This window comes from Eptatretus burgeri, chromosome 2 (assembly GCF_056783735.1).
Source record: "Eptatretus burgeri isolate ZD-2024b chromosome 2, Ebu_testis_v1, whole genome shotgun sequence".
NCBI lineage: Eukaryota > Metazoa > Chordata > Myxini > Myxiniformes > Myxinidae > Eptatretus > Eptatretus burgeri.
Window position 1 is genome coordinate 82,521,730 of NC_140962.1, and position 26,061 is coordinate 82,547,790.

General features: G+C 44.9%; 1 protein-coding gene across 2 annotated transcripts in view; it reads left to right on the plus strand.

The window, feature by feature from the left end:
- GFM1 (G elongation factor mitochondrial 1) overlaps positions 1-26,061 on the plus strand; it is a 56,470-nt gene that overhangs the window by 1,565 nt on the left and 28,844 nt on the right. Inside the window, exons 1-4 of one of the 2 annotated variants that reach the window (XM_085870060.1) lie at positions 227-248; positions 8,767-8,943; positions 9,033-9,165; positions 24,993-25,197. In XM_085870060.1, the coding sequence (XP_085726186.1) occupies positions 8,935-8,943; positions 9,033-9,165; positions 24,993-25,197 (347 nt within the window). In that variant the 5' untranslated portion in view covers positions 227-248; positions 8,767-8,934. Of the gene's footprint in view, positions 1-226; positions 249-8,766; positions 8,944-9,032; positions 9,166-24,992; positions 25,198-26,061 lie in introns of those variants that run through there. The other variant, XM_085870062.1, reaches the window with a different exon arrangement.

The window sequence follows — 26,061 nt, forward strand, 5'->3', positions numbered from 1 at the left end:
ATTCTGGGTACTGGTGAAGCCATCTTTTATAATGTTGCTCTTCTCGCAACGCTCAGCCCATAACTATGGAGAAATGTCCTCCTATTGATATAGATACTAACCAATAGGATTTGTCCATGCTGCATCCTTTAAAACTGAGCGGCAAGAAAGGAAGTTTTTGGAATGACTTGGCGAGGATCGGAAGCAAACCGCCAATCTCCCAGACTCAGAGTGGACACTCCAACCATTATACCATCTGGATATCTGAGGTACGGCACACTTTTTGAGCACCAACCTGACAGTGTATAGTTGGGTCACGAATCAAATTAGAATTGGACTATGGCGCCACCTCTACAACATCCTGTCGGCTTCGTGAAATGGCAAGTTTCCTTCCACTCGAATCCACCAAACCATAGGAAACTGGAAGGGCACTCGGGAGAGCGCGTACCCCCAACAGACTGATTAGTTTACGTTTCGTATTCCGTTGATGGGCCGGATCTGGATTTGGAACTGAACTAAAATTTAATCGACTTGTTCTTCTCACCTAACCAACTCACATCCACCAAGTTTCGTCAGAATCCGTCCATAACTTTTTTGAGATATCATGCGATATATCATTTTAGCCCCATCACTCAATGGTGAAGAATCACTTAGATCCAGGTCCAGATTCAGATCTTCACCAAAATCAAATCACTTCTTCTGTGTTACACTCCCAAACTGCCCACCAAGTTTGTTCAGAATCAGTCAAAAACTTTTTGAGATATACTGTTCACAAACAAACGCACAGCAGACGGGTGAAAACACAACCTCCATCCATCATCGGTGGCGGAGGTAAATAGAACGACCCCCGGTAGAGCGCAATCCTCCAGCATGTTGAACAGTTTACATTTTGTATCCACTGACAGGCCGGATCTGGACCAAAATCTACTCCACTTGTTCTTGTTACCTAACCAACTCATCCACCTAGTTTTGTCAAAATCCATCCACAACTTTTTGAAATATCGTTCTATATATTGTTTTTGGCCCTATCTCTCAATTACAGATCCTGATCTTCACTAAAATCTTATCAATTAGTCCTTGTCACACCTAATATGTCCACCAGATTTCATCCAAATCCATCCATAACTTTTTGAGATATTCTGCTCACAGGCAAAAACGACAGACAAACAGGTCAGGTATGGGAGCATGTGCCAGAGGAGCGCGTCGCTGTGTCCACTTTCCGCCAGTACTCCAGGGGCCTCCGTCTCGCGATCCCCCAGGCAGATGCCTGGCCCATCCCCATCTCCTTGAGATGCTGATCAACCTGCTGCAACTATGAGGCACGTGGTTGGCCCATTGGCCCCCTTCACTCACGAGGCTCCCTCGCTGAGAGAATCTAGTGAGCAAGATCAGCATCAGGAAAATGAGCCACATGTCCATACAGCCACAGCTGATGCTTATCGACTATGCAGGTAACAAATCTCATTTGAGTCTCTCTCAGTAACAGCTCGTTGGAAACAAAGTCTGACCAGCGATAGCCAAGGATTCTTTGAAGAGTGCTGATACCAAAGGAATGAAGTCTCCGTCTCAGATCCTTGGTCAGAGTCCAAGTCTCGCATCCATAGAGCAAGACTGGAAGCACCAAGGACCTGAAGACTCGGACTTTCGACCTCCCGCACAGGTACCGGCAGCGCCACACCCCATGATACAGTGAATCCATGATTCTCCAGGCTCAACCCAGATGTCTATTGACCTCTGACTCACAGTCAGCAGAGACATGAATATCACTGCCAAGGTAAGTGAATCTCTCCACGACCTCAACATCCTCATCACAAACACACAGACAGGACAGCAGCATCCAATATGTCACCGAAAGCCTGGATCTTAGTTTTGACCCAGGAAACCCGAATCCCAGAGGCTCCGACTCCTCATTCAGCACCTCGAGGGCCCCCAAAAGGATATCTGGAGTCTCTGCAAAAATGACTGCATCATCTGCGAAATCAACTTCAGAGATCTTGACATTCCCAAATGATGCACCACAGCTTGATCTCTCACATACTCCCTAAAATCCAGTCCATACAAGTGCTGAAAAGTGTAGGGCCAGTACACACTCCTGGTGAACGTCAGTAACAACTGGAAATATGTCAGAGATGGTATCACCACATCTCACAGCACTCTCAGCACCAGAGTAGAGTTCAGACATCAGATCGATCAGTTTTGGTGGCACCCCACGAAGACCAAGAATCCTCCAGAGGGCAGCCCAATTCACTGAATCAAACACTTTACAGAGATCAACAAAGGCTGCAAGCAGCCCTTGCCGAAACTCTCGTCTGCGTTATAGACCATGTGGAGGTACTCGCTATTACCTTCAGAAAATGATTTTCGTTGTGCAGATCACCAATCTGGATGAAATTTGGCATACTTAAAGAATTTTAGATGCTGAGTCCAAATCCACTTGTTTCCACGTCGAGGATGTGACACAATTGGTCAGCTTGGCAATTAAAGATGCACCGAACATTAAAGCACGATTTTGACACAGAAATGAAGAATCAAGGTAAGACTGATACCTACGTCAAAGAAAACTCTTGTGAGGTCTTAAAATGATACAATATGTTTATACAGAGTTATATATTATCAAAGAAAACCCTATTCACTGTTATTAAAGATGTTTATAATTAAAGGTCGTAAACCGAAGCAGTTGCATATTTTTACTGGCCGAAAACGTCTGGACCGACCAGACAGGCCTTCGAGTTGACCAAGGCAACTTTTTGCTTAAAAGGCAGCCACAGTGGCCATTAAAGGTAGTTACGTTGACTATTAAAGACAGTTACATTGGCTATTACGGATTAAATCAAAGACAAAGAGACTGCGCGACTCAGCCTGATGAAAAGTAGAACTGCCACAAGAGGATTACTGTCTTAGAACTCCAGTATTTCTTGCTCTGAAGCGGTTGCTGAACTAGGCTCTTGACTGCTGCTATTACAAAACTCAAGTTCACTATCACATGCTAATCAACCTGAATACTACTGTGTAGTAGATCACCACAGCAAAAGCAGTGTGACACCTGCATTTACAGTTCGTCGTCGGAATCATTGTCAGTTCCGCTTTCATCATCCATAAGTTTCATTTCTGCACTGGTCTGTTCATCGTTGGCGCAGTTTTGACACCCACAGCACTCTGTGCAGGACAGTCCTTTTGACCGGCAAGAACACTGGTTGGTCTCGCATTTCATCTTCTTGCAATTACATTTCGTCGCCTCTACCAGTTCCTTCGGCGCTTGTGGTTTGCTCAGCCAGTGAACAGTCAGTGCTCCGTTGCGTTCCACCCATCCGTGAAATGTAGGAGAAGGGGCTTCTATAAACCTCTCAGTCACAGACTGAGATCGCAGACTGATAGTTAACTCTTTTGCAATGCAGCATCAGAGCGTCGCTTGTAGGCGGCAACTTCTGTTCTCCCAGCGACTGGCTGCAGAATTGCTTGACGCGAGCCTCATCCACACTCTTCATGGTCAGCTGATTGTACATGGCACAGACAAATTGTTCCAGGTCGTGAATGATATTCTGATCTAGCGTGAATTCTCGACCAATGCTACCGAAACAGGTGATGAGATGGGGACCCTTCATCATCAAGTCAAATGGCCTTGTTTTGCCCTTACCGTGGAATGCACTGGTGGTATCACTTCCCGTGAAATTGTGCAAACCTATCAATGCATCGCAGACAGAACTTTCCAAGGCATTACTCAACTTCCTAATGTCAACGACGATAATGTCCCTGGGACTTCCTGTGACCAGATGGAAATTTCGTGCTCGAATCGACTTCGAGTGAGCCAACGCCAACACAACCACATCCGTGTCTAAACTCTCTATGCGCACCGACTCTTCATTCTGTCCCGCGTGAGCGGCATGTAGCAGGAGCTTCGTGTCATCTTCCTCATGGTCACATTCAAGTTCAGGTACTGACGACACAGTCATGACACAATTCGACGCCTCAATTTTTCTCACATTTTCCGGCATGACTGACGTACAATAGCATGTCGCCCAGTTTTGATGGAGAGATGTTTCTTGTCCACGATTCGACGATGAACTCTATCAACGCCTCCTTTTGGCTCCGCTCAGGAGATAATTGGCCCACTGTCTTTGGAAGGGCTTGATCACGTCCGTAGATGGTTCGCACCTGAAGATCGCCCACCCTGCCCGCTCGTCTGGCATGCTCCAGGCACTTGATGCTGATACTTGGGTAAGTATCAAACACCACGTCCAGTGTCGAAGATTGGTTATGTCATGCTTTGGCCACTACAATGTTCAGCACCATCTCTTCCAGTTTGCCGAAAGTAATATGCAGTGAACCAGCCTTTATCGCCTGAATAACGGCCATTCCATCCACAATCGTTGCACGTTGGATAGGCCGAGTGTCCACACGGCAATCGGGCCACAGTTTCAGGATATGGTTGCGGAGTTTGGCTTTGTCCGTCTTAGCAATCGAACCATCACCGGATGCCAGCGGGAAAGATATGTTCGCCAGTGGGTATGCGAGCAGATCATGGAGTGTTACATTGCTTTTCTCTCCAATCAACAGCAGTCGTGTGAAAAGACGACGTTCATTCGCAATTTCAACCTTCGGCGTCTGCTGGTGGAGAGTCGCCGACTTGCCTCGCGCCTTCGAGAAAGTTGCCAATTTGGCCTTTGAAATCGCACTGAAGAATGGGACCTCACCCGAGAGAAGCCGATCACGCATGAATTGCACGACAGCATTCTCTCCCTTGACATACGCGTTCATCAAGTCCGCGGAAGTGGCTGGCGGTGCGATGACACCTGAACTAATATTGACGAGTTCAAGGTGAGCGCCAGAGAAAGGGTTAATCATTTGAAGTACTGTGTCCATCACTTGTACCACCACTGCTTTGTTCTTCTTCGAGCTCGACACATCCAAATCCTTTCTTGTTCTGGGCTCGTCGTGGATACCCGCCATGGACTCACATTTCCTTGCGATTTCCGCACGTGCTGGTTGGGACAGGATCCACTTCTTCACAGCTGTGCTTTTCTGAGTGTAACCAATGATGCCTCCACTGGTCTTGCTGTCCCTATTTAAAGTCTGCTCTATGATCTGATCGCACGCAACACTACTAAATCCATAACGAGTATGCCGTTGGGCAGTCCATTTGCCGTCCATGTACGCTTGATAGGTGTCTGGGTGGGAGTGCTCTTGCCCGGCCATTTCCAGCCAGTAAACGGGTAAGTACCTTGCATAGTTAAGGTGATCGTATGCAAAGTACCAGGGCATTGACGCTCTCGTGATCGCAAGGTGTTTCGGCCAGTTCGAAGTACGAGTTGCCCCTATAAGCTCTAGTGCTAGCTCCACCATTTACAAGTAGGAGCACCAGAATGTCAATGTTTTGCTCGCTGTAGCGTGTGAACATTTCCGGGACCTCTTCCGATGACTAACTTCGAACAACGGAGGCGGAAACGTTTCCTGGAGACGCTCTATACACCTCTCGAATCGCACACACGTCTCCTCTGCGAGGGAGTCCGTGAAGGCCTGGAAGCATAGTCTTCCTAGCACTTCGTAGACGAGCTTGTGACAGCGCAGACTCCTGTTATAGTGGTGGCCGTTTATTACTGAATTTGCAGAACGCTGAGCGACAATACCAGATTCTATTATGAGGTCTAGCAGACCTGTGTCTCTGAATCTTTTTCCGATCACGCCGAAGAAGCTCATGAGTTTGTGGAATTCGCCGAGACGAATTACCAACCTTTCTGTCAACTCCGGGTGCAACCAACGAATCTCCTGCGCCTTCCTCTAGATCGCAAGGTCGAAGACTAGAACTACTTCTTCACGTTCCAGTTTATCAGCCATATCGATGCTTTTGCGTAGGACCGTGTAAACGGTGTCCAGTTCCGTGGGTGATGCCTCGATCACGGGAAGGTAGATGATGGCTGACTTGGTCAACTCTTCATCCCGACGAAGGAGGGTGTTGTACCCGGTCCATGTCGGCAACCGCCCGTCTGTTTTCCAGACCGTTTTCATTGTGTAACAGAGCACATCCAGCGATAGCCTGTCCTCTTGTGATGGACTGTCAATGTCACAACTGTAAAAGGCTGTAGTCCCTTGCCTTTTCCCGCCACCATACTTGAGAATGGGTGGCGTGTTACCAACTAATGACCGCTGACGACGGCTAATTGGAGTCACTGGACGGGCGTGCTGAATTGGCTCAGAGGGTGTGTCTTGTATCATCAATCCATTTGTGTGGTGAGTGGTCCCATGACCGGTGAGGGTCTCCTCACTGAAATCGATGTTATCGTACACAAATATTGTCGGTACATTTCTGAGGCAGTTTGAGGGCAGTTTTCCCTCCTGATCAATCTGCAACAGCGCCAAAGCAGTTTCCAACGCCTGTGTTGTACTGACCGAGACAGAATGCCCAAGCTTGTTGAGCAGTCCTAACAGTCGAGTTGAACCAGTCCAATGCCTCACAGTCAGGCCCAATGCATAGGACTTCGGAGTAAACGTCTGACCCCTTGACGCTATAGAAACAACATCTTGAAGAACAGAGAGCATTTTCAGATGAATATGCCGTGGGAGTTCCACAAATTTATCCAGGGTTGGCTCGTCTGACAGGCCCACAATCCATGCAACAAGGTTGTACAATGCAACATGGACGGCTCTTTCAGCATTTGAAATGTCAAAGTCAGGAGCAAGTGGTGGCCATGTAATGTCCACACTTTGGTGTTTGTACAGGTCATCCCTCGCCATGAGTGCTCCCGAGTATAGAACATGTAAATTGAGGCCTGAGTCACCCTGCTGTGGACCCTGGCTGGCTTCCTCCTCTGTAGTTGACTCTGTTTCTGTTGTAGAGTGACTGTCTACAACAGCAGCCTGAGCAATGGAACCAATATCAATGTCCTTTTATGTACACCACTTCGCTCTCAGACATTTTTAGTGGGCGATAGAAAATCATGTCTGGGTACCGTTCCTGCAGTCTTTTCTTCAGTCTTGTTGCCTGGTAGTTGGCTTTATCCTGACCTTCGCATACTCTGAGTAGATCATTGAACGTCTCACACTACTTCTTCATATGTATAGATTGCTTTCCATAAATGAGTCTTACCTGGATTACTTTATCACAGAAAATGTCAAATGTTGAGTCATAGTTCACTTTCTGAGTTTGGAGTTTACTTTGACTCTGTTTGTGGTATGTGTCATTCACATACTCGTAATAACATTTACGGTGATAACAAACTGCCAGCGCCACACAGTCTTTATCTTTTAGAGTTGTCATTATTCTCACATCACGTTTATCTCTCCTCTGCTCAGCAGTTTCCCTCAGCTTTCCTCCATCCTGTGTTTCTGCCAGGGACGACTGATCACGTTGAGATTTTCCTTTGACTCGGATGAATTTGTCTTTTTCCTGGCATATCACACAAACTCTTGGCAGTACACCAGCTGATTTGCCAGCCACCCTTTCTACAGAGGTTCTGAGGGATGTTCTACGTATTTTGTGGTATGAGTGCCCCTCTTCTTCTAGTCCGCCCATCACCTCACTGGCTCCAGCAGAAACTGCTGTAGTGCTGGCTTCTGATTTCATTTTCCTGGGTTCAGCGCGTTTTATATGATCCTTGTTACAAAACGACGCATAGCAGAACCGGTGACGGCCGGCATCCGCAGGAGGATCAGTCATTGGCAGCAGTTTCATTATTTGATCAGTCAGAAAACTGCATTTGTTGTTAGTTTCACTATCTGTGGCGTCGCACCAAGCCTTCGCACACTCACATACCTTACGCCAGCTCTTATCCGTGAATTGCGTCACTTTCTCATCTTCCTCCCCGCCCAAGTGTATGAAACAACTCATATTTGGTTGTTAAAAGACCAAAAATCACTCGAAGTCACACGACAACCATGGGCGCCGCCATCTTCATTTGTTGTTTCCTGGTCGTTTCCTCCGCGATTACAAGCACGCCACGCCCACTTCACGGCGGTAATTTCAAATGGTAATAACTGTCGGTGTGTCAACTTGTACATATGGAAACAAGTAGGAATTTCAATGGTGTGTTCTCATTAATGTACAGGGTGAATTTCGTTTAGATTGGTGATCTGCACAACAAAACTGAACGAACCGACCCACCTCCACATGACCTATTAGGTGAGGACCCGAAGAGCAAGGATACGGTCAATCATTGACCTCTTTGGTGTAAAGCCTGACTGCTCTGGACGTTGGTGCTCAAGCAGATGGTGGCAAACCCTATCAATAATTATTATCTGAGCAAAGACAGACAGACAGGGGTGAAAACATAACACCTGTCCACCTTCAGTGGTGGAGGTAATTATGGATATGGAAACATAATAAGCTTTTTCTATGACATGCTTCAGCCTCTCAGTCCCTCGGAGCATTGGCATGGGAGAATCGTACTATTTTCATGCCTTGATTATCAATGAGTAGTCCACCCAACTTGTCTGCCCACTTCCTCCACTCCCCAAATGGACAAAAAGGTAAGTTCGATTTTTATTCATCTCGTATGATAACTTACTTGAAAACTGTGTCTGCAAAAGCCGTACACAGAGTAGTTTCCTTCATAGTAGGCGTACACATTTTATGGGGAGCCATGCATTTAATCGGTCAAGTCGATCTATATGAGAGTAATCGGCCCAGTGTGTGTATGTGCAGAGTGCGAGTTTTTCCTTTTCATGGTATGGCAAGCTGTCGGGATTCTTTCTTCAGGTTAATCATCACTGTCATTGTCTGAGACAGTAAATGTAATGTGCATAATAATATCTCGTGAGTAATAACATTTTGTCTGCCCGTATAACCCTCTGCAGCGTACAATTGCCACAACTGGAAGTCGGTCACAAAAGCAAGGTGTTGGAGAAACCGCAGACATCATTCCCAATGAGAGGATCCGAAATTTGGGAATCTCCGCCCACATCGATTCAGGCAAAACGACGCTGACGGAACGAATTCTATTTTATACAGGACGAATAAACAAGATGCACGAGGTTTGTCTGAACGTACTTCACTTTGTATCGGTCCTACGCCTTACCTTTTTCACCTACATCAATGCTTCGCACACAATGTTTCCCTGCAGGTGAAAGGAAAGGATGGTATCGGTGCAGTTATGGATTCTATGGAGCTCGAGCGGCAGAGAGGGATCACCATTCAATCGGCAGCCACTCACGTTGCATGGGGTCAAACTGCAATCAACATCATTGACACTCCTGGTACACACTTTGGAGATTTGCATACGCAGTGAAATAACTTCTAAACATTGTCAAAAAGAGGAATTGCATGGAGAAAGCTTTATTTGAGAAGGTCGAATATGCCTCGTCGGTTAATTAGATGGAAACCTTGACTGTGCAGAGACATTAGACTAAAGGAGTACACAATGGTGAAATCACACGTCTTTACTATCAATTTAAGGACTAGCTTAAGATTTCACAGAGGTAGCGTACTTGACTTTACATTGTCCAGTCTTGAATGTATTGCTTCCCTGAACTGATAAAGTGCTCTCCCTTATTGGCATATGCCTGGTGTTGGTTTAATGGTTAGGGTGGCGGGTTTTGGATCTGAGGGTCCTGAGTTCAAATCCCGCTCAGATGTTGAATTAATACTAGGTGGGGTTAACTCGGCCTGTCATCCTTCCGAGGTCGGCAAAATGAGTGCCAGCATGCTGGTATACTGTGTCGGAGTGGCGACCCATCCAGGATTGTGCCCAATAACCAAGGAGACTGCTTTCGCAGCACCAACGCTCTGTGCAGAGTATGGTCCCAATCTCCTCTCTCCTCCTCCTTATTGGCATCATTGGTGAATGATTGAGTTCATGAGAACATCAATGAGTTCACCATCTTTTGGAAGGGATGTTAAGGCACCTGTAATTACCTCTCTGCTGCTGAAGGTGAACGGAGATTATGTTTTCACTCCTGTCTGTTTGTCTGTGAGCAGGATATCTCAAAAAGTTGTGGACAGTTTTGGAATAAACTTGGTGGACAGGTTGGGTGTGTGACAAGGATGAGTTGATTCGATTTTGGTGAAGATCTGAATCTCGATACGAGAAATTAAAAAGATTTTCTTTAGCGATTCTTCACTATTGAGAGACGGGGCCAAAAACGATGTTTAGCACGATATTTCAAAAAGTTGTGGATGGATTATCACAAAACGAGGTGGAGGAGTTGGTTAGGTGACGCCAACAAGCCAATTAGATTTTGGTTAAGGTCCGGATGCAGATCCGGTCTATCAGTGGGATACAAAACATAAAGTGTTCAGCCGAGAAGAGGGATGCGCTCTATTGAGTGCCGTTCTAGTTTGTGCTAGATTTTTCTTATCCATGGGCATTTTAGGTTCCACACGACCTTTTGAAAGAGTTGTTCATCTTGTTTCCATACCCTGGCCAAATTCTAAATTCCTGCTTTGTTTGAGGGTAGCTTTAGGAGTACCCTGTAATGGAATATCAACTTGTTCACAGTAAATCCTCAGCTATGCAAAAGTTAGTTACCAGTAGTGGGTGCTCTTATACCCCTCTGGGTATGAGAGTAACACTAACCATCATCAAAAATTTCATGCTCATCCATAACAGTTGTCATAAAATTGTAGGGTGTAGGGGAGTGGGAAGGAGAAAAGGGAAAGTAGGTTAAGAGAAGTTGGACATCCGAATTTGCATGTTGGCAGTGGAATGGAAGATGATGTAAAAGGGTGAATGAATATGCCTGGTGTTGGATTAATGGTTAAGGTAGTGGGCTTGGGATCCTAGGGTCCTGAGTTCAAATCCCGCTCAGCTGTTGAATTAACACCAGGTGGGGTTGACTCTGCCTGTCATCCTTCCGAGGTCGGCAAAATGAGTGCCAGCATGCTGGTATCCTGTGTCGGAGTGGCGACCCGTCCAGGATTGTTCCCAATAGCCAAGGAGACTGCTTCGGTGGCACCAACGCTCTGCACAGAGTATGGTCCTAATGGATGGATGGTGAATGAATATGGGGATAAGAATAATTTGACCATTTGTACAAAGTATATGGCTCCTTTTTGTGGAAAAACACTTCAATAGAAATACGAATGTGGCTAAAGACATCTACAAACTAGACCAGCACTCAGAGTGCATACCTCAACCAGGCTGAACAGTTGACATTTTGTACCACACTGTTGGCCGGATGTGGATCCGGGCTTTAACCAAAATCGAATCGGCTTGTTCTTGTCACCGAATCAATTCGTCCATCTCGTTTTGTTATAACTCGTCCATAACCTTTTGTCCTCTCCTCTCCCTCCATCCTCTCTTCTCCCCTCCCTTCCCTCCATCCTCTCCCCTCCCTGCCTCCTCTCTCTCTCTTTCCCCTCCCTGCCTCCTCTCTTTCCCCCTCCCTGCCTCATCTCTTTCCCCTCCCTGCCTCCTCTCTTTCCCCTCCTTGCCTCTTCTCTCCTCTCCTCCCCTCCATCTTCTTCATTTTATGGAATAAAATAAAGATTTTAAAGGCTGTAAGAAAAATAAAGCTTTTTTGGGGAAGTTTACTGCCGCTAATGCGCTGTCTTTTACACCACCTTATCTGATGCGTTAAATTAGTTATCCATGTCTGTTGTTTGTGTCCTTGATGACATCCCGAAAAACACTAAGTTTCCTTTATGGAATGATTTTCAATTTTGTTTGACTGCCAGGCAGGCAGACTGAAAACATTACCTTACCGCTGCGCTGTTCACTCAGGACGAGATTTCTTACATTTTGCAAAATTCAGAGTCAAAGTACTGCTAAACTGCAGGTCCATGTTCTGATTCATGTTCTGCAGTGTTCAAAATTTTAAAATTAAGTAGTTCCTCGCTCATAGATTGATGTCTGTAGACATGCAGAAAGAGACGGGTGAACCAATTACTTAAACGCGATTTGTCATTTGCGTGTGGGGTAAATAGAGGTTTTAAGACGTGAAATAAATTGATTGCATATCTTGTGTGTGTGTGTATATATATGTATATATATGTATATATATGTATATATATATATATATATATATATATATATATATATATATATATATATATATATATATATATATATTAGCGCTGTCCTTATTTTATTTTTTTTCCGAAATTTCAAGGGGCTAACCCGAATTTAGGTTGATGTTTATGAGAAATATATATATATATATATATATATATATATATATATATATATATATATATATATATATATATATATATATATATATATATATATATATATCTTCTTCTTCTTCTTTCGGCTGCTCCCGTTAGGGGTCGCCACAGCGGATCATCCATTATGATCCGCATAGTGATTTGGCACATGTTTTATGCCGGATGCCCTTCCTGACGCAACCCTGGTCGCCTCTTACGACACAGGGATATGGTACACCTATTTTAACCGGGGTATACACCGGCCCAGTACACTGGTACTCATTTCGCCGACCTCGGAAGGATGACAGGCTGAGTCAACCCCCTGGTGTATTAATTCGGTGGCTCAACGGGGCTTGAACTCAGGACCTCTTGGATCCCAAGCCGCTGCCCTAACCACTGCGCCAACACCAGGCTCATATACCTGAAATATATATATATATATATATATATATATATATATATATATATATATATATATATATATATATATATATATATATATATATATATATATATATATATATATATATATATATATATATATATATATATATATATATATATACACCCGAAAAAAAATATTTTAGGGGTTGCTGCACATGCAATTGAATGTGTCACCATGCAAACATGAGTCCCTTGAAATTTGAAAAAAAAGAAATTCATTTTATATTTTTCTTTTTTTAATCTTATGCCTGAAATGAGAGCGAGAGATGAACCTTCAGAGTTTAGGCTTTATTCCATTTGATTGGAGCCGCTTCTGTGGGCACACCGGGGAATACAGGTTCAGCTAGGAGTACATAAGCAGTAACGTATACATGTGCAGTTAACCATGGCAGACAATCCGCGTAAGCACGGAGTTCGATATAATCTCCATTCTCACCAGTCAATGAGCACCTTCAGTTAACGAGCATCAAGTGGACAGCCGATGTCAATAGCAATGCCCCGGGGACAACCACTCGTGCCGCAGAGACCTCCCCTTATACGCGAGACGCACAACATGTGATCCCGCGTCATGTCCCTCAATTCACGTTAATTCACCACATTCTCCCCACCTTTAAAATGTAACTAGGGGCCCATCTTCCACACCATGATTGCTTAAGCACTAGAGGAGTATACATTTCAAGCAACGCGGACTAATAGATCTACAGAAGCATACATGCCAAGCAGTGATTATTTTGAGTTGTAGGAGCATGGAAATGAGCATCGATATATGATATAATGGGCATATAGGAGCATGAGCAGCGAGAATGCCGATAATCCCCTTTACAGATTGAGTCGTCGAGGGGGCCTTATTTGTCGACCTCTCCGGGAGTAAACGGCAGTTTCACTTGAGGGAGACTCCCGATCCTCTTGGTGAGCCTCGACTTGTGCCGGGGATGACTCCTCGATCGCTCTCGGGTGGAACGCGGCAGCCCTCGTCGCCTGGCGGAGTTCCTGGCGGGGAAATGTCAGAAGGAGGAGTGCCAGAAGGTGGTGTACCGGCGGGAGGAGTACCTGAGGGAGCCAGATGGCGAACCGACACAGTGGTCTCCCTGCCATCCGGGAGCCTGACATGAGCATACTCTGGATTAGTGTCAATGAGTTCGACCCCCTCCACCAGCGGTTCATACTTGCTTTGTCGTACCGGGCGTTTCATGAACACTGTACCGGGGTGGGTCAGCCAGTTGGGCACCGTTTGACCGTCAACATAACGTCGTTGGTGAGTAAACATACGTTCGTGAGGAGTGGCATTTGTGGACGTGCAGAGCAAAGAGCGTATGGAATTCAGAGCGTCGGGAAGAGTAACCTCCCATCGCTCGGGGCCCAGTCCTCTCGATTTCAGCGCCAGAGTTACGGCTTTCCAAATAACTCCATTATACCGTTCCACCTGCCCGTTTCCCTGTGGGTTGTAACCCGTCGTTCGACTAGTTGCTATGCCGTGCTCTAATAGGAATTGTTTTAGCCCGGCCGACATGAAACACGGCCCTCTGTCTGAATGTATGTACGAAGGTCTCCCAAACATAGCGAAGAGGTCAGAGAGACATTTTACGACAGTGCCCGAGGTCATATCCGAGCACGGAAATGCGAAAGGGAACCTTGAATATTCATCAACAACGGTGAATATGTATCTGTTGTCTGTTTCGGGCCGGTAGGGCCCTTTGAAGTCGATGTTTAGTCTCTCGAAGGGGAAGTAGCCTTGATCAGTCTGCCAGATGCCGCGCCATAGAATCTGGGTTTTAGTTCAGCACAAACAGGGCATGAAGCATTCATTTGTTTAATATCTTCAACAGAATAGGGAAGATTTTGTCTATAAGATTTAAATGTGCCATCCTGGTTACCCCTGGGTGGCACAGAGACACATGGAGGTCTTGCAAAGCCTGACTGATTGTTGCCGAACTGTAGACCCGGGAGAAGGTATCTGCAGCAGGGTTTTCTTTCCCGAAGGCCGGTAAACAATGTCGTATCTGTAGCAAGCTAGGTCTATCCGCCATCTCATAATTTTTTCATTCTTAATTTTCCCGTTATTTTTCCCATCAAACATGAAAGCCACGGATCGTTGGTCCGTAACGAGCGTGAAATGGTTTCCCAGTAAATAATGTCTCCATTTCCGCAGCGCTTCAACGATGGCGTACGCTTCCTTCTCTATCGCTGAGTGTCTCTGCTCGCTTCTAGAGAGAGTTCTCGAGAAGAACGCGACCGGCCGCCCAGACTGATTAAGTGTAGCAGCTATGGCGTGATTTGAAGCGCCGGTCTCCACCACGAAGGGCACCGAGCTGTCGATCGATAAAACCACGGACTTACTGATATCATCCTTGAGATTGTGGAAAGCTCTTACGACAGCGGCATCTGGTGGAAAGTTTTTGCAATGCACTAGGGGATGTATTTTCTCGGAGTATTGCGAAATCCATCTTGCATAGTAAGCGAACATCCCGATCACCCGGCGCATTGTTTGCAAGTCCTGAGGTGGTGGAAGCTCACGGAGCGGGCGCAATCGCTCAGGATCAGGCTTAATTGTGCCGTCGGCTATTGTGTAGCCGAGAAGGTCAATTGACCTTGCCGAGAATACGCATTTCTCGTAGTTGAGAGTCAGATTATATTTTCTAGCAATGCTCAAGAATCTGTCCAGATTCCTATCATGTTCCCTCTAATCCCTACCGCACACTGTGACATTATCCACGTAAACAAAAGTGTCTTCGAGGTTTTCATCTGAGATGATGTCGTCCATAACCCGTTGGAAGCAAGCTACTCCATTCGTGACACCGAATGGTATCCTTCTGAACTGGTAGAGGCGCCGCCCTGCCTGGAATGCAGTGTAAGGTTTGTCTTCCTCCTCGGATGGGAATTTGATGATAGGCGCTTCGCAAGTCGATGGTACTGAATACCTTATAATTGGCCACGCGTTCGACCATCTCATCTATGCGCGGCAGGGGGTAGGCGTCGAGTTGGGTGAAGCGATTGACCGTTTGGGAATAATCGACAACCATCCGTTTCTTATGGTTCTGACTGCTGGTTACTAACACCTGTGCGCGCCATGGCGAATCGCTCGGTTCTATAATTCCCTCCAGTAATCGCTTGGTTTCCGAAGTGATGAAATTCATGTCAGCAGTGGTATATCGCCGCGATTTGATCGCTATCGGTTTGCAGACCGGCGACAAGTTACCGAACAGCTGCGCGGACGTCACCTCCGCGGTGGTCAACGCATTTAAAATTAGACGAGGCTTGCTTCCTCCAAAGGGTATTTCGACGCTCGTGTGCTGCTTGAGGACATTATGACCCAGAATTACGTCTGCGCACAAATCACGAAGCACCAGCACCTTTACATCCCGATGCGTGTACCCTTTTACGTCCAATTCAACATTGCAGTACCCTCGTACGCGGGATTGTAGTGAGGTGGCGGCCATGCATACCGTATTGTCAGTCGGGTGGATTACCCATTTCCTGCCCTTCACTAGCGAGCTGTTGACGAAACTTTCAGAGCTACCGGTATCAATCAGTGCCTCAGCCATATGCCCGTTAATTCGTACGTTGATGATAGCCTTGGATAGATTCCCCGGGGAGGCTGCAGTCAATTTATTTTGCGAGTAGAGAGCCGCAGAAGTGGGTTTATTTCTCCTTTCTTCTCCCATAATGCCCTTTCTTGTCGCAATTCATGCATGTGGCATCTCTGGCGGGACATTTTTGACGAGGATGCCTTTTGTACCCACAAAAGAAGCATTTACCAACCGGAGCAGTTGCCGAGGAGTTTGACGAGGTCTGGGTATCCGGCTCCTCGGGTGTTTCTCCATCCCCTATGTCTGGCTGTGTCTGTGCCAGTGGGGTTCCTTGGGTTCCCATCGTAGCAGTGTTCATGAGCAGCATCGGTGTCCCAAATGACTCAGATTGCTGCTGAGCCGTATCCATCGCTCGAGCCTGATCGACTACCTTGTCAAGAGTGGGTTGCGCTTTCTCTAGTAAGCGTTGCCGTATGTGGGCTGATCTAAGTCCTTGGATGAATGCCTCCCTGGTCGCTTCCTTTCGGTGTTCCTCGGCGCTTACCGCCCGGAAGCTGCCGTCTTTTCCCAGCTGATTCAGAGCTTGCAGGAACTGATCGATTGTCTCCCCGGCTGCTTGCTTGCGTGTGTTGAGAAGATGTCGTATGTATACCTCGTTCTTGGGCTTCACGTAGAGCGCTTGCAGCACCTCGATCGCTGCTTCGTAAGTGTCGCACTCCGAGAAGAGCCTGTACACGCTGGGCGAGACATGATTCACGAGAGCGGCAAATTTGTCAGCTCCCTCCGCGATGATGGTCAGATAGTGTGAGAAGGAACAGAACCAATGTGACCATTTCATTTCTGCGTCAGCCGCGTTCGGGTCTGCGTCGAACCTCTCTGGTTTGTAGATCTTGTCCATCTTTGGTTGAGAGAGCCGAGAAAATTAAATGGAATAAATTGAAATGAGAGCGAGAGATGAACCTTCAGAGTTTAGGCTTTATTCCATTTGATTGGAGCCGCTTCTGTGGGCACACCGGGGAATACAGGTTCAGCTAGGAGTACATAAGCAGTAACGTATACATGTGCAGTTAACCATGGCAGACAATCCGCGTAAGCACGGAGTTCGATATAATCTCCATTCTCACCAGTCAATGAGCACCTTCAGTTAACGAGCATCAAGTGGACAGCCGATGTCAATAGCAATGCCCCGGGGACAATCACTCGTGCCGCAGAGACCTCCCCTTATACGCGAGACGCACAACATGTGATCCCGCGTCATGTCCCTCAATTCACGTTAATTCACCACAATGCCAAAATGACATTAACATGTAATGTATGATGTTTTCTGGTGCATTAGAATCTGAAATACTGCAGAAAAATAGTGTTGAACTTGGCAAGATTTTTCCAGTCTGTCTCAGTGAAACTTGAAAAGTCTAAAAAATCAAGATTTTATGTATTTTTCGCGTTTTTCGAACTCCGCAGTTTACAGAGTCTTTGAACAGACAGGACAAGAGCTATAGTTCACTTGTTCAAAGTTGATTTCTTACAGTCCAGGAATCGTTTTTGGTGATCAGTTACTGCTTGTAATCGGTACTGCTTTTGCTCCTCATCGTACATAATAAGACTGTTGTACTCAGTCGCCAGGGCTACACCACGCTCTGCACAGTCATTCACAACTTTCAGCTTGCTGACGATAGTACGGCTCTGTACGAAACTATCTTCAGTTTCCTATTGATCCGGGTCTTTGTGCAGAAAGTCAGAGTTCAAATGCAGTACATCAAAAAAACTTCTGCTTCTCGGAGATGTGAAATCTTCCAGTTTTCGGCGCATCATATCTTTCTGGTGAACAACAGCTCTTTTCGGTGCTTCATCATCGTCATCGTCTTGTTCTTTTAGAGTTTGAGATATTTTTTTATTTTTGTCTCAATTGACACATTTCGGTCAAATAGACATAATGGTATCAGTTCTACCGATAAATGCCACAGCTGTCCCAGCAACTTTTTCACCGTTGCCTTAAATATATCAACGTTCACTTCGGAATATTTATCCATTCGCTTTAACAATGTCAAGTCATTCGCACTAGCCGAGATGGAATTCGGGGCAGTAAACCACGCTTTGACGTAGATTTGTACTCGGAAGTGGCCCAGATCAAGTAGGCCCTTCTCTTCTCTCTTTGTCAACTTGATCTGCCCACGAAACAACTACAGCTTGAGGGAATAGATAGCTTTAGCCATCCACCTGGCTCTATGTAGGGCGCCCGGACGACGAAAGTGAAAGCCTCGTTCAGGTTCACCACCTACAAGGACAATACATAACTCTAAAAGTTCTCTGTAGTCCTCTCTGAGCTGATGTTCTTTCAATTGGTCGTTCACGAACTCAATGATTTCCTCTTTTGTTAAAATATTAAATTCTCCAGGATTCTCTGTAGGTTGTGCCGCTCTGAAGGTTGTTTGATCAACGTACGACCATTGCTCTTGAAGCCTTTTCAATAGCAAAATATCTGGTCCTGTGGAAGGACCGAGGCACACCACGGTAACTGCTTCCAGGATGAGCTCATGAATGTGGTGGCGGCACCCAAAGTGAAGTAAATTCCTGTCTAAGTGGTGTTCTAATAAAACGCATGCCCTGTTATGAATTCCCGTGTTGCTGCTGGTTGTGTCGAAACAAAGACCAGCAATTTTAGGACACAGATCCCAGTCACTGAGTATGTCAAACACCGCTTGAGCTTGCATGGCCCCCGTCAATGTAGAAATCTTTGGAACACCAAGCAATTGGTCCACACCCTTTCCTGACACTAGGACTGGCAAGCAATCAACCTTCTCGTTTCCAGTCATGTCCGGTAACAATTTCCCGTCCCAATGCACTCGCAAAGGTACATCTACAGTGAACTCTGCTTTTATCTGTCCTGCAAACTGTTCTCTATGTTTGCACCGGTCATGACGAATTGAAGACCGACTGATTGTGTACTCTGTTACTTCATGTCCGAGATTTTGACAGTCTCCGCCAGAACAAACGTGGCCTTGCTATCACTGACTTTAGCCCTATCAAGGGCTGAGGCGAGTTGTGGACTTATCACAGACTTTCGCGACCTCTTTGCCATTGGTGGGGTCGTAGATGTAGATGTACTTGGCAAAGGGTCCTCACCAAGCTGTTCTTTCTCGCTACTGGACCCCAGTACAGCTTTCTCTGATGATTGATGAAACCGTTCTTCTTCCGCTTCTCTCTTCTTTATTTCTGCTTCAAGCCGGTTTCTTGCTTTTTTCTCACTTCTCGCTAGCTTAGCATCTACTATGCCCGTTGTCCCTCTTCTTCTTTTCTCCCTCTGTGCTAACAAAAAGAGTCTATCTTCTCCGATTTTTATCAAAGATAGTGCATTGGCATGTGCCACATCAAACAGATTGTCCAAATCATCACTCAATCTATCTTCTTTTTCTTGTAGTCCTTCAGACCTTTGTTGTTTATTTTCTTTGTTTTTCCTCAGCTTTTTTATATTCATCCACTAGCTTTTCAATCGTGGGTATCAAGTTTCTCTTCAACTGACAAGGAATTCTTGCCTTATCCCAAAATACTAGGATCATATCAGCTACAGTTGTAGCACTATCACGAGCAGTTTTTCCTTCATTGTAGTTATGATGAAAGAACACTTTCAAAACCTCTCGTTTGGACGGCAATTTACTTCCCTTGAGTTCTCCCTCTAGAGAACCAATCAGCTACAGGGTGTCATGATCTCTAGAAGCCATCAGCGGTATGATCTGAATTCAGTATATATTCTGAACCGACAGAATAGCTATCATTAGTTCACGAAAGGCAATTTCGCTAAATGCCCGAATGACCGGATACCAGACCTGAAATTGACGGCAGTCAGTCAGTCAGTCACTGACTGACGGACTCAGTGATTCAATGGAGTAATGAGCAGACAATACAACAGATTTAAACAATAAATATCTCGTACGTACAACAAGCCGTGTCAGTACAAGAACAAAAGACATAATTTCATGTTGAAAATGGAAAATTTCCCCATTTTTGAGCCACGTTTCGGGACATATGTAACACTTTTTGGGGATCAAAAACATTTTTTCGTGTTATTCACCTTCGAACCAACCAGCAAGCACGCAAAAATTTCATGAAAAATATCTCTGACATAGAAATACAAAAAACATAAAAATGCACATTTTTTTACAATTTTTGACAGCTGGTAGCAACCCCGAGACAAATTTTTTTCTCGTTTAATATTTTTTTTATATATTTTTTTTTCTCATAAATATCAACCTAAATTCGGGTTAGCCCCTTGAAAATTCCGAAAAAAAAAATATGGACAGACCTAATATATATATATATATATATATATATATATATATATATATATATATATATATATATATATATATATATATATACATACTGTATATATAATCTGTGCCGGTCTGTATACCCATTTGGGGAGGGGTTTCTCAGTTCAAGGTGAGGCTTCAAAATCAAATCGCCGCCATTTTTTCTGCCCTGTGGAGCCTCTTTTGTAAGGCTCGCACGGCTTTATCTTAACTCTAATTATTCCCACGCTTTTGAAGAAAAGCGGGAATATTGTGATTGTCTCTGCCGTCCGTCCGTCCGTCCGTACATCCGTACGTCCATCTGTCTTACCCTGTAACTACTCCTACACTGTTTGAAATAGGAACTTGAAACTTTGGGACATAGTAGATATATGTATGGGGAAGTGCACAACACTGTCGGATTTTTGATATGACCCCTAGGGGCTGGGCCAGAGGGGTGGGGTCATGGGGGCTGATTTTTTTCAAGTGTATTTACCATTGTACATGGTAAATTATTTTATAAAGAACTTACTTATGTGGCCCCCATGAGTGACAAACAGTCACAGGTTTTACTGTATTTATCTAATTGATTATGAATAATTATAATTAATATTATACACAGTTCATTCCTATGATTAAATTGATGCACAGTTCTATATTGCTGGACAGTGTTAAATTCATGTTTCATGAAATGTTGACATGCTTGCAATGACTTATGATTTAGTAACATAGTAAGTCTTTCGTCATAAAGCGCATCAAATAGAAAAGAATAGTCAATCCATTTTGCAAGATAAAATTTCACCGAGTGTTAATGGGACAAAGCAGTACGCGCGGGAATATGCGATGGTGTGCCATCGACAATGTAGTTCTAGTTCAATATGTTATTTCTTTTTTTTGTAGTCGCTAAGATGGTGTAAGTTTCAGATGCAAAAAAGTGGAAGAAAATTTGCGTTTTTAGATAAAAATGCATTTTAAATGAAATTAAGGCCTGTAATATAAAGTCCATTCAGACTCTCTCATGGCTATATCTTCACTCTAATTCACCTTCTGGTTTCATTTTTTGTGGTCCTTAAGATGGCTCAAGTTTTAGTTTCAGCAAAAGGTGAGAAAATGGACGAACATTGGCGTTTATACACAGAAATGCATTCTAATAGCCGTTTGCAATGTATATGGTTAGACGCGACGTGGGAAGAGAGAGTTATCATTAAGTTACCTTTTTATCACAGTTACCTTTTGAAGAAACAAAGGTATATTTTGATTACAACTCATGCAAAGAAATTGAAGTAATGTATGTCAGCGATCGCAGCAGCGGTCTATTATACACCGCCCAAAAAGGTACGGTTTCATAATGCAGAGGAAAGAAAATCGTGGTTTTCATAAATTTTTATTTTTTTAAATAATAAAAAATCGTGAAGTTTTCAAGGCTCAATTGTGTGCAAGTACAGGATTTATCAACAAGCTGTATTTCACATGTGTGAGGACATGTAATTTTCATATACTATGTGAAATCCTTTTCAATGTACCTGGTCAAACGTGATGTGGGGAAGACGAGGCAGGGGGAGTGCTGAGGGTGGAGAGGAGAGAAGGGGTGAAGAGGAGGGGGGTCGTGAGAGGAGGGAGGAGTCGTGAGAGGAGGGGGGAGTAGTGAGCGGAGAGAGGGAGAGGAGGATGGGGAAGTAGAAGAGTGAGGGAAGGGGGAGTATAAGAGTGAGGGTAGGGGAAATAATGAGAGGAGGGAGAGGGAGTCGAGGAGCGAGGGTAGGGGGTAGTGAGAGGGGGGAAGTAGAAGTGCGAGGGTAACACCAACAGGAGTAGTGAGAGGAGGAGGAGACGTAGAAGAGCAAGGGTAGGGGAAGCAGTCAGTGAGAGGGAGGGAGGGGAAGCAGAAGAGTGAAGGGAGGGGAAAAAGAAGAGTGAGGGTCAGGGGAATAGTGAGAGGAGGGACGGGAACTAGAAGAGTGAGGGTCGGGGGAGTAGTGAGAGGAGGGAGGGGGAGTAGTGAGAGGAGAGAGGGGAACGAGAAGAGCGAGGGTAAGGGGAGTAATGAGAGGAGGGAGGGGGAGTACAAGAGTGAGGGTGGGGCTCCCTGCTTGGAAAATAGTTGTGACACCGTTTTGAATGTATCTAGTCAGACACAATGTGGGGAGGGGAGGAGGGAGGGGAAGTAGAAGAGCGAAATGAGGGGGAGTAGCTAAGTGTGAGGGTAGGGTTTTCTGTGAGGGAAAAGTGAAGTTGGGGTTCAGGCTGTAGTCCAATTATATTTTTTAATGTTCCTGGGGTACATATATATATATATATATATATATATATATATATATATATATATATATATATATATATATATATATATATATATATATATATATATATATATATATAAAGAGTTTATTTAAGGTGAGTGAGAACTCTTTTCCAACTGCATAATGAAACGATACTTCAAAAAACTTTGTTTTTAATAAAGTAAATCTGTGGACTAACGATAGAATCCAATAATTTATTAATAACATTTGGTTTTCAGGAATTTTCAATTTGTGAAGTGTATTTTATGGAAGTCAATCAAGGCAAGTTGTCCCCCCTCTCAAGTCGATCAAGTCAAGGTGGAATTAAGTTACTCCACACCCTCTCCCACCCCTCACCTGCCTATATCTCTCCTTTCCCCTGTGCATGATCCTCTCCTCTCCCCCTCCCCTGCTACTCCACTCCCCTCCTGCTCCCCCACCTCTTACCCATTCCTCCTCTCTCCCTCCCCTTCCTCTTCTTCCCTCCGCCTCCCCCTCCTTCCCCTCTCACCCCCTCTTTCCCTCCCCCTCTCTCCCCCATATCCTTGCCGCTCCCCTCCCCGCCTCTGCTACTCCACTCACCTCCTGCTCCCCCACCTCTTACCCCCTTCCTCCTCTCTCCCTCCCCTTCCTCTTCTTCCCTCCTCCTTCCCCTCCCTCCCTCCCCCTGTCCTCCCTTCCACCCCCTCTTTCCCCCTCTCTCTCCCCCTATCCTCGCCGCTCCCTCCCCCATCAATGTGTGTTCTGTTAAACTGGTTGTCACATCTGCCAAAATCCCCCTCTCCTTTGCCTCCCCTCTCCCCCTCCTCCCTTCTCCCTCCCCTTCCATTCTCCCCCTCCTCCCTTCTCCCTCCCCTTCCACTCTCCCCCTCCTCCTCCTCCTCCTCACCCTCCCCCTTTCATGAGTGAAGCATCAGATATGAAGAGGTCCAGTCCAAATGTCATACATGTCTATGCCCGTGGGTTTCCCACGGTTGCCCCACTCGTGGTGTTTAATTTTTTGATCTGACTCTTTTTATGCTATTTTCCCATTAAGTTGGAGTTGGGAGCTTGTAGAGCATGCACAGTGTTCAAGCTTGGCCTGAATCTTTCATTATTTGGTTTGCCAGGCCTGTTCATGAACTGGAGCTAATTTGAACAGGAATTTGGAATTTGTTTAGGGTGCTAGTGATGATGCACCTTCTTGTTTTGGTCAAAAGACAGTGAAATCTCTCATGTTCACCAACTATTGCTGATCTGCTAAGCGCCAATCTGACAGTTTATCGTCTGACCGAGAATCAAACCCAGATGAGATAGTTGAAAAGGAAGTGTGTACCTCCACACCATCTTGTCTGATTATTTTAGGTTCTGACTTATGATGAATATAATTGTACGTGTTGGACTGCACGATTTGGAAAAAAAAATTTAATTGCAAAAGCTTGAATTCAATTCACGAAAATAATTACTTTATAGTGCAAGCATGCAGCACATTTCAATTTAATTTTACCGTGTATGAATAGTACAGTACTAACCCATACAGCCTGAGACATAGCATCTGCAGTACATTCACACCATGGGAAAAGTGTGCATCATGTTCATGGCAGATAAGTGATGTGCGCATGTCATGTAAACAGCATGAAACTTAATAGTATTTTTGCCTTGGTTTTCATTTTGTACCATATTGATTAATGGCTGCTCGGGTCTCTTTACCTTATGGCTTTTGTGTAAGATAACAAGTTTCCAGCCTTTACTCTTTTCAAAGCATCTGATAAATAGGCTGGCAGGATGGCCGAGAGGTACGCACACTCGCCTCTAAGCTGTCTATCCTGGGTTTGAATCCAGACCCAGCTATAAACGGCCATCCTGGTGTTTCACAGGCAGAGTGATGCATCAATCTGTGTGTCGTCCCTCGGATGGAGGTTAAACTAGGTGTCCCATGTGCTGGCATTAGTCGGTGGATATTAAATATCCCACGGTGTCCTTCATGAAGAGTAGTCGAGCTATCGCCGGCAACATGGCCAAATTTCAAAATTCCTCTCATAACCTACAGATGGTATTTCATCAGCAGCATATCCAAACCCTCTCCCAATGATGCTCCAAACCCTCACCCACAACTTTGTGTTGCATCCAAAAGAGGATCTGACAATTACAAAGTTTGTACATTTATCAGCAACTGAAAAATACTCCACACAATCACAACCCTCCCTCCCCTAATCAACCCCCAATCCCTTTTTTAACAACTTATAACTTAATGTTAATGATATGCAACTCTCTTGTGCTGATTTGATTTAAAAAAAACAAAAAAACTGAGCATTAGTAGTTTAGAAACAGTATTTTCTTTCATTGGTATTCTATTACTTTTTCCAAGGTGAGACAAAACTATCACTGAGGATTATCATGTTTCATGTACTTTACTCAGGGCATGTGGACTTCACCGTGGAAGTAGAGCGTTCTCTGAGGGTACTGGATGGCGCCGTGCTGGTGCTATGTGCAGTCGGGGGAGTACAGTGTCAGACCCTCACGGTGGAGCGGCAAAGCCGGCGCTACGGGGTACCCTTGCTCGCATTCATCAACAAAATGGACCGCCAAGGAGCCAGCCATGAACGCACTCTTTCTCACATACGGTACACATTTGCTTGTGTTGTACAATCTTAATTTTGTACAGTATAAGGTCACTACATATTCACTTGCATAAAATGCAAAGGTACCATGCATCTCGAGTCAAACATATCCTAAATAATAAAACTGAAAAACATGGCAGAAAGATGTTTATTTGTTATCAACCGCTATGTGTACGATATAGCACCAACAGGTGGTGGTGTGAGGGTATTACAAATCGATTGTGGAGATTATTTGCAGTTTTGCACTGCACGTGTGGCACAGTGCAAGTGCTTTACTGACCACCGTCAGAGGTCAGATCGTCTTACTCTCCCGCAAGGAGCGGGTGTTTCATACGAGTGCCATCCTAGGATTCCCTATCTTGTTCATTTCTTGAGAATCCCTGCCTCATTCATTTCCTGGGATTCATGAATGCTCATGTTTTGAATCATATTCATGGGATACAATGCAAAAAATTATACCACACAAACATCCATTAGGTTTTCTTTGCAGCATATACTTTATTCAGCAAATCTACAAAAATAAATGGAAGTGTGTGTCTGTCAGTCTCCTCAATAACTCCAAAATCATTAAAACTAGTGCCTCAAACTTTGCATGCATACGAAGGAAACTCCAAGGTGGTGCATGAATGAAAATTTGGTGTTTGCATTTATTTAAACACACCTTTTGAAGATAATTTTGGGAGTGCTCATCACGAAAAAACAAAAAATATGCCTTACCAAGATGGTGGCACACCATCTTGGTCAGCCCTCTGTCAGCTCACAAGAGTCTTAAGCCACCATTTTGTTTGGCCTGCTCAACAATGCCTTGGATTTGAACAAGCCGCAACGATTTCTTTACGATAGTTTTTTTTCACTTTCCTCACTCAT